Here is a 9,365-nt window from a genome sequence, read left to right as displayed (position 1 = left end):
CATGTGGTTTCTGGTCCAAAGCCATCAGATCAGGTATGCTTTCCGCAGGCTCTGTCTTGGGTGCAAGGCTGGAAGCATAGTTCTTTTTTTCAGTAGTGATGTTACTCACCCAGGGAGCATGCTGCAAACCCAGGTCTCCTGGTCCTACCCTTGGAAAGGCTGCTCTAACTCAGGTCAGGAATCGGTATGTTTAACAAGCTCCCCAGGTGATTCTCCTGTGTAGCCAGGTTTGGAGTCATAGACTCAGATGATTTCTTAGTTCCCTTCCAAACTGAAAATCATTATTTCATGATCTTTCAGAAACTGCCTTTAGATATTTGGTTAGACTTTTCCTTATCTGGAAAATATCTATCTTTATATATGTATTATTTTATGTTGGACTAAATTCTGCCAACGCCGAGCCCAAGCAGAAGCCAGAGGGAAGGGAGATGCTGTCCGCATGGGTCAGCCCGCAGGCAGCATGGAGAAGGGTGCCCAAGGACAAATGGAGGTTATCCAGCACCCTCTGTCCTCCTCACAATAGTCCACTGAAGCTCCCTACTCTAGACATCTCTGACAATTACACATCTTTTTCCTCACACAATGAAATAAAGTAACATTTTCCAAAGTGATTTAAAGGTTTAAAGGATTTTGATTCTACTGTGTATCCAATATGTCCCTTTTAAAGTTTCTTAGTATGGTGTATATTACTTTTTAACTCCAAAGTTGTCTGTAGAAACTTACAGAGAGACTGGGATTCTCTATGCCAGAGATCAGTCTAGAGCCTTTGAGCTCAGCTCTGTGGTTCTCTGATGGCCTGTCCTCTCCTTCCAGAGGTTCTTTTCTTGGAGTTTGTAGTAACGGTTCATCTAGGCCCCTGCCACCTCCCAAACAGAAACCTCCTTTTGACTCCCCTGTGGGCCAAGCCTCCTCGGTGCATGAGGGCCCAATGCATTCTTCCACCTTTCACCTAGGCTTCGTACTTCTTTACCCAGCAACAGCTGCATTAACTCAGAGAATGTCTCTGATTGGCTGAATACAGCAGGGAGTCTTCCCCCTCCTGGAATCTGTTTTCTTCCTCTTTACCTCCGCCTCCTTCCTTTAAGTCCTACCACAGCCCCACACCAAAACTTACTTGGTTAAAGCATCAGGGCAATGGTCCTCAGTGGGGGGCTAGTCCTAGGACTCCACACCTTGATGAGCCTCCTGAGCCCCCACGAAGCCGGGGCCATCAAGGGTGAGTGCTGAGGGGGATCGGGTGAGGAGAGAAGATCTAGGGTTACACGAGAGACAGTATAGAGCCTGCATTGTTCTTCTCTGGTTTATGGGCAACTTCCTTTACCAAGAGATCTCCGGTCTCTTTCCTCTGTCATGTCCACTGTGGATCTAAAATACAGGTGCAGCTCAGTCCAGCTATGCCAGCTGCATGTTCAGACTTTGTCAGGTTCAAGTGCATGCCCAATTCCTTCCTTCTTTCTGAGATCCAAACCTCCATCCTACTGTCACCTAGCACCGTGATTTCTGTGCCACTTCCTGGCTTGGAGTGTGCCCATTCGAGTCCAGTTTTACTGCAGTATTTATCTCCATGTGGATAGTTAACTGTTTTTCTGTCTTAATCCTGCTCTAGACATGAGCTCCTTGTGTGTGTGTGTGAGGGATCCACAGCTGGTTTAGCTGTATTTCCTTGGGGCCTGGCATCGTGCTGGGTACATAGTAGTGCCTCAATGACTGCTGAACATATAATTTCATAGAATTCAAAAGGCCCCTTACCCATTAAAATCTAACCTGAGTTTTCAGAAAACTGAGCTTCAGTTTTGGAAAGAGACGTGTTTGATCATAATCCATTGAGGTGGAAGAGTTAGGGCATGATCTTGACTTGAACTTTGGACTCCTTTTCCAGTGCTCTCTGCTATACCTCAGGCTGCCTTTTGCTATCTGTTTGGTCTCTGTCACAAATCTTAATTCTTACTTCTGCCAGCCATCACCTTCTGTCCTCACGCCCACCTATACTGCAGCTCTGTGCCCAAGGCTCCACTTAGACACATCCTAATCATTTTCCCTCACCCCGCCCTCCCCCACCACTCATGTCACACACAGGACCCGATAGCACAACTAAGGCAAATGATCACAGCTACCATTTAACTCTGGGAATCCCAAGCGTGATTTTAGGCGGCCTCTCTTCTTCCCAACCTGGTATGCCAGACGCACTTGTGTCTCTCTTCCTGCCAGTGTGTTGGGCATGTGCCTGTTTCCCTCTGTTAACCCCCAGCAACCCTCCCACTGTCCAAGGACCGTCTTAACAGCTCAACTCTGTCCCCACAGAGAACCCAGGATGGGGCACATGTTTTAGGTGAGACTGATAGGTTTTCTTTTCTGTCTCTGACCCTGAACTTACCCAATACAGCTGATCACATGGGCTCCTATGGACCAGCCTTCTACCAATCCTATGGTGCCTCGGGTCAGTTTGCCTATGAATTTGATGGGGAACAGCTGTTCTCTGTGGAGCTGAAGAAGAGGGAGGCTGTGTGGCGTTTGCCTGAGTTTGGCAACTTCGCCTACTTTGACCCACAGAATGGGCTGGCCAGCATCGCGGTGATCAAAGCCCATCTGGATGTCTTGGTGGAACGCTCCAACCGCACCAGAGCCACCAACGGTACCGGCTTTTCCTCTCCTCACTCCCTCTGCCCCACCCCCTGTCGGCACAGGAGGCCCAGAGAAGCTTCTTCCCACCTCGTAGGCCTCCATCTCTCTCAGCCCTCTCTCTGGCACCCTCTCTCTCAGCCCGTGTCTCTCCAGGAGGGCCGTTCAGTGCCCTCTTCTTTCTTGAAGACTGACCCTCCCGCCTGGACTCCCCCTCAGGAACCTGTCAGATACAGGAGCCCCTGGTGTCCCCACTGCCCTCCTCAGCCTCTTCTCCCTCTGCCTCCCTCCCACCCCTGCAGTTATGTCCCAGAGAATCCCCTGCCTGCAAATCCCAAATAGGAGGAAGTGTCCCTGAATCCCAGTCCTAGTCAGGCCCAGCTGCAGGGATGAGCCTTTGGGATTCAGGGCCTCATTCCTCCTAGTGCCTCCGAGGGTGACTGTATTCCCCAAGTTTCGAGTGGAGCTGGGCCAGCCCAACGTCCTCATCTGCATGGTGGACAACATCTTCCCCCCTGTGATCAATATCACCTGGCTGCACAATGGTCAAATAATCACCGAGGGGGTGGCCCAGACCAGCTTCTATTCCCAGCCTGACCATCTGTTCCGCAAGTTCTACTACCTGACCTTCGTGCCTTCAGCAGATGACATGTATGACTGCAAGGTGGAGCACTGGGGCCTGGACGAGCCGCTCTTCAGGCACTGGGGTATGGAACCCCCTCCCCAGCTTACTCTTCACAGACCCATGTTTCCTTTACTCTAGAATCCTTTCACTGCACCCCCTGACCCTTCCTCTCTCTCCCCCAGAGCCCCAGATGCCTATCCCGCTGCCAGACACCACTGAGACTCTGGTCTGTGCCCTTGGCCTAGCCCTTGGCCTGGTGGGCTTTCTTGTGGGCACCATTCTCATCATCAGAGGCACATGCTTGTCCAGTGCCCCCAGGTACAGAGGCCCCGGGAGTCTGGGGGCAGGGGAATGGGTGACTCTGAACAGGATGGGGTGGAGGATCATTCTCTGGGGAGCAAGAAGTTCAGAGAAGGGTGGCATAGACAAGTAGTGGGCAGGGAATAGAAGAGTACAGGTGAGTGAGGGGGTGAGGTCTGGGGGAGGTGGGCAATCACACAGGACCCCGGAATTGTGAGCTCGAACAACCTTGGTCATATGGTTTTCACCACTTTAGGTAACGAACCTTCTGAGAAAAACAGATTGTAGGAGACAGACAACTGATGGATTCCTTGCAAGTTTCTGACAGCCTTTGTGTACTCAGTGCCTCCGTCTGCTAAGTGTATCGCCACTGTGCTGACTTTGGATGGGATCAGCCTCTGTCCTATAGGTCTCCTCTCTTGGATCTGGTACTCACTGCAGGACTTGTGGGGCAGCAACTAGTGTCCCTTCTCACCCCAACACACACACACACACACACACACACACACACACACACACACACACACACATTTTGCTCTACTCAAAGCTCTGGCTAGCAGCAGTAAATTTTTTAATTGTGTTTGGACTATATGCTTTCTACCAGGTCTTGGCCAATTCTCTCAGGGTGTGAAGGATACTAGGACCTAGAAGAGGGGATTCCAGGTGATGACCATTTAGCATGACCATTTCATACTTGGGATTGGCAGCCATCCTCAGGCCAGTCCAGCTATATCTTGTTCCATTTGACTCATCCATTTGGGGCCTGTCGTGTGTTACTTGTGAATGGGCCATTTCATGAGGACTTCATGCAATTTACCTTCTGAATTCAGATTTGCCCTCAAAGGAGTTGCCAGGAGAGGAAAGGTTCATGAGAATTCTACTCTTGTCTGGATTTACTCCATAATGAAGAGGTCTTTGGTGTCCAGGCATAATCTACAGTGTCATCTCCTTTTTCCAAATCCCCTAGAATCCCAGGTGGCTTGGATAACATGGTTACTTCCTTAACCTGGGGTCAATCATATTAGTAGAAGACCTGGCCACATATTTAGAGAAAGTTCAAGTGTATCTCTCTCTTAGTGGTTTTCAAACTGGAGTGTATGTAAGAATCAGTTGGGGGCCTTTTAATAAGCGCAGGCTTCACCCAGATCTACTGAATTAGCATCTTAGAGGTAGAGAGAGTGGTAACAGTCTGTAATTTTTAACAAGTTCCAGATGATGCTGATGCAGCCATCCTAGACTTAGACTGTGGTCTGGTACATGAGACCCACTGACATAGCCTGATGCTATTGGAAGAGGGCATCCTTGAGGTCTGAGGTTGTCCAGGAAGCCTTTCTGGAGAACCTAAGTCTTTTAGGGCATAAAAGTTGAGGCAGGTACAAGTAAGTAGGGCAAGATGGGGATTGGCATTGTGAGCATTAGTCCTGGAGAAGAAAAAAACCAAGAGATCATGTAGACTTTCCAAGAGACAATAAATTGAAAGAAATCGATGGCCAGAAGAAGACCCTATTGGAAGTGGGGGAGGATTGTCCTAGTCAAGACTTTTGTTTTCCAGTAGTAGAATCCCTCTTAAAATGATCACAGACATAAGGAGAGGATGTTTACAATAAAGATACAGGAGTGGTGCCTGAACCAAGGGTGGGTTTTAGCCAAGCCTAAGGGAACAGAACTCAGACTGAAAAGCCAGTAGAATCTAGAACAATCTCTCTTGCTCTCTCTCTGGGCCATATGGTCTGTGTTATCCCTCTAATGTTAGCCATATTAGCCATATTCTTCTCTCTCTGTGGACTACCCTTTTCAGCTAATATGTTCACCTGCATTTCCTGAGTTTGTACATCACCTCAGCTCTACCCATCCACCACTATCTCCCAGTAACAATTTTAAATTATTAAAAAAACAAACAGATGTCCACATTTGAGGCAGTTGCCCATCCCAGTCCGAAGTACTGTAACCAGAGGCACAAGATCCACAGTACAAACATGGCTGCCGAGCACCCACCTCTGAGGAGAGGGGTTGGATCATTCTCAGAGAAAGAAGAATGGGTTGGTTCTCAGAAGACATCTCAACATAAGTTTGTCCCCAACATGCCCTGATCTCTGCTGATCTTTTGCTTTTCAAAAGTTAACTTGATCATCCTCAGAAAGATGCTTCTCTGATCTCTGCCCTAGTGTTTAATAAGGTCATTAAAAGTTTCATTTTGGGACACCTGTGTGGCTCAGTTGGTTAGGCGTCCCACTCTGGATTTCAGCTCAGGTCATGATCTGACAGTTCATGGGATGGAGCCCCATGTCAGTCTCTGTGCTAACAGCCCAGAGCCTGCTTGGGATTCTCTCTTTCCCTCTCTCTCTGCCTCTCCCCTGCGGATGCTCTCTGTCTCTCTAAATAAATAAATAAATAAATAAATAAATAAATAAAGTGTTTTCTTTTGACCAGAAGTGTGCTTTTTTCACTATGCACATATTACACAGAAGTCATTGGAACTTTTAGGAAAAATTCCAAATCATTCAGATTTATGTATCTGCCTTCATAATCATATTTTTTCCTTCTAGTTTCAAAGTAAACAGTCTCTCACTAAAAACATTGTCCTCCTATATTCTTGAATGATCCCTTTCTGTGTCTTTTAGAATAGATATTAGGCATATCCTCTTCTGTATTTTCATACTCTCCTTCTTTTCAGGGTTGCCTCTACAGATGATGAACACATCATGTTTCTCATCTGTTGAGGGCATCATATCGCCTCTTTGTCCTATACCCCAGCCTCCCCACTCCTCCAGGTTACCCTCAGTCACTTTCTCTGGAAGAGTATTCTGTGTGTGCTGCCTCCAGATTCCCTCTACTCATCCTCCCTCTCTCTTTCTATCCTCTCCCCCCACCCCGAGCTTGTATCATATAGTGCACATACATTGTATTTTCTAATCCCCAGTAATCTGATCATTCCATTTTTAAATGAAAGGAAACTGAGGCTTGAACAAATTCACTAACTTGTTCAAAGTAGCACAACTGTAAGTGTCACAGCAGGGAACAGAATTCAAGTCTGTTTGAGCCCAGAGCCCATGCCCTTCATGTTTTATCAGGTTCACTGCAGATAAATGATGCACTGCATGGACCAGGAGGTGGCAGGGCAGATATGGACACACTCAGAATTTTCACAAGACTAAGAGCTGAATGCAGTTATTCATTTTGACTTCCTAATGTTAGGAATGTCTGTATAGTGTTGCAAAGGAAGCTTGAGAAGATACTCATAGCTCTAATTTATGTTTAATGAAACAGACCCATTGTAGTCAAGAAAATCGCTTGACTACATTACATATCAATCCGTCCAATCAGATACTGAGTGAGCACCTCTTGTGTTGCTCTAGCTGTGGGATTGGGGGGCAGGAGTGAAAAAGCCAGACATAGTCTCTACTGCCAAAAGCTTATACTTAGTGAAGGAAATGTACAAACCACCAGCAAAAAAGGATATTTAATGAGAAATATGAGGCCTGAAAGTTGTGTTGAGTTCTATGAAGAAAATTAAGCAGAATAAAGGATCTGATAAAGAGTGGCTGAAGAAGAGGGCTGGAATCCTACTTCAGGAGGTGACACCAGAACTGAGATGCTATTTACGAAGACCGACAGGCGGAGATCTGAGGAATGAGTGTTTCTGTAAGAAAGAAGCACTGTGGTCCTAAGGGCAGAACAAACTCTTGGGCTCACAAGATGAGAGTTAAGCAATGCTACTTTACCCAGAACTTTGCTTCTTCTCTTCCACATGACTGCAGTTTTGTTCCTTATAACTAAATGCATTATTCATTTGGTTACTATTCTTTTTTTTTTTTTTTTTTTTTTTTTTTTCCTTTTGACCCCCTTCACTCATTTCTCCCCCACTCACCCCTACCTCCGGCAACCATTAATCTGTTCTCTGTATTTATGAATTTGTTGGTTATTTTTTTCAGATTCCACACAGAAGTGAAATCATACAGCGTTTGTCTTTGTCTGACTTATTTCACTTTACATAATGCCCCAGAGATCCATCCATGTTGTCACAAATGGCAAGATTTCAACCTTTTTAATGGTGAAATAGTATTCCATTGCATATATCTATATCTATATCTATATCTATCTCACAATTTATTTTTCCATTCATATATCACTATATATATATCACTATATATATATATCTCACAATTCATTTTTCCATTCATCCATCGGTGGACACTTAGGTCATTTCTATATCTTGGCTATTGTAAGCAATGCTGCAATGAACCTGGGGTGCACATATCTTTTTGAATTAATGTTTTCATTTTCTTCAGATAATACTGAATAATTTTAATTTTTAACAAAGTCATGTCACATATAGTTTGAACTGTCAAATAGTTCTATGTAAGATTTCCCCCAAATGTCCTGTCTCCAGCCCCCTCTCCTACAATGTCCTCACCCCCAGCAGTGGTAACTTTCAACTGTTTTGAACTGATTCTATTGGTATTAACTCTTGTCTCTTAAATAACATGTTTGTGTTGCTCTGTCTTGATTTTTCAGCTTTAGGCTTCATCTCTTTTACTTCCCATTGCGGAAGATGAGGATTTTCGTCTTCATACCACACACATGCCCTCTTCCCGTGTCCTCATCTTTAATACAGTTATATTGTTACTTTGGCTATGTCAGTGTTCAGTCTTTACATTATTGTGACCATGTAAAAGTTACTCACAGCCAAACCATAGAGTAAATCACGCTCTTCCTTTCCTAGACAATTTTTTGTTTTCCTGGGAGCGAATAATCGTCCTGTTTTCTCTTTGCTTGGTTTTATTTGTACTTATTATTAGTGTGTCACAAATTTCCTGACAACACAATCAGTCTATTTTATTGTCAGATAAAACTCTCCCACGACCTTCTGTCTGCTCCATTGCTAACCAGCTGCCCTCAATGACACAGCTGTCATCCTGGGATCACCCTTCACCATCCTTGTCAGGATTTACCTGTCCTCTGTGTTGGGCCTTCTGTTTTTTAAATCCAGTAATTACCCTTTTGTGGTCTAACGCTTTATTTTATTTTATTTTATTTTATTTTTTTTTTTAATTTTTTTGGGACAGAGAGAGACAGAGCATGAACGGGGGAGGGGCAGAGAGAGAGGGAGACACAGAATCAGAAACAGGCTCCAGGCTCTGAGCCATCAGCCCAGAGCCTGACACGGGGCTCAAACTCACAGACCGCGAGATCGTGACCTGGCTGAAGTCGGACGCTTAACCGACTGCGCCACCCAGGCGCCCCTAACGCTTTATTTTAGAGAGGCACACCCTCTTTTAGCTTCCTGAGAAAGAGTACATACGAAGCAAATTTTTATGCTTTTCATGTCAGAAAATATATTTATTCTACTCAAACACTTGAATGATAGCAGTTGCGTGTAAAATTCAAGATTGAAAATCATTTCTTCAGAAATTTTAGGCCACTTCTCCGTAGTCTTTTAGCTTCTAACATTATTGTTGAGAAGCCAAAAGATATTCATAATCCTGGAATTTGTATGTGATGATGTGGTTTTTTTTCTCTCTAGAAGCTTCTCAGATATTTTCTTTTCTCTTCCTTCAGCTTTAAATTCCATGGATGCTCTATTACCCACAGGGTGAAGAAGATCCTTCTTAAACTGTCCCTGATGTACATTTTTAACCTTATTCCTAATAGCTCCCCTGAAAACAGTCAGTGTGAAGTCACACAGAATTCTCAAGATATGTTTACACCTCCCTGCCTTTGCACATACTAATCTCTGTGCTAGACCTGTCTTCCTCTGCCAATCAATCAACATTTTACCTGTCCTTCCCCAGGTCCCAATTAAATGCAGTTTCTGTGAAGC

The 9,365-nt window shown here is 45.1% G+C and overlaps 1 protein-coding gene across 1 annotated transcript; it reads left to right on the top strand.

Moving 5' to 3' along the window:
* Window positions 1-1,074: 1,074 nt before the first annotated feature.
* On the top strand, window positions 1,075-5,744 carry LOC115513798 (HLA class II histocompatibility antigen, DO alpha chain). The gene is made up of 5 exons (XM_030315214.1): window positions 1,075-1,216; window positions 2,384-2,632; window positions 3,045-3,326; window positions 3,427-3,562; window positions 3,801-5,744. Exons 1-5 carry the CDS (start codon window positions 1,135-1,137, stop codon window positions 3,802-3,804), a joined length of 753 nt encoding a protein of 250 aa, XP_030171074.1. The 5' UTR covers window positions 1,075-1,134; the 3' UTR covers window positions 3,805-5,744.
* The last annotated feature ends 3,621 nt before the right edge of the window (window positions 5,745-9,365 follow it).

This window comes from Lynx canadensis, chromosome B2, assembly GCF_007474595.2.
Source record: "Lynx canadensis isolate LIC74 chromosome B2, mLynCan4.pri.v2, whole genome shotgun sequence".
In the NCBI taxonomy this organism is placed as follows: domain Eukaryota; kingdom Metazoa; phylum Chordata; class Mammalia; order Carnivora; family Felidae; genus Lynx; species Lynx canadensis.
Note: the sequence above shows the minus strand (reverse complement) of the source record. Positions and strands in the feature narration are given on the sequence as shown.

What these genes read in the sequence shown, in the direction of transcription:
- LOC115513798 (XM_030315214.1), top strand. Translation starts at nt 1,135, where the DNA reads ATGGTCCTCAGTGGGGGGCTAGTCCTAGGACTCCACACCTTGATGAGC. An exon ending in CGAAGCCGGGGCCATCAAGG is followed by an intron (nt 1,217 to 2,383) that starts GTGAGTGCTGAG and finishes TACCCAATACAG; the next exon opens with CTGATCACATGGGCTCCTAT. An exon ending in CCGCACCAGAGCCACCAACG is followed by an intron (nt 2,633 to 3,044) that starts GTACCGGCTTTT and finishes CATTCCTCCTAG; the next exon opens with TGCCTCCGAGGGTGACTGTA.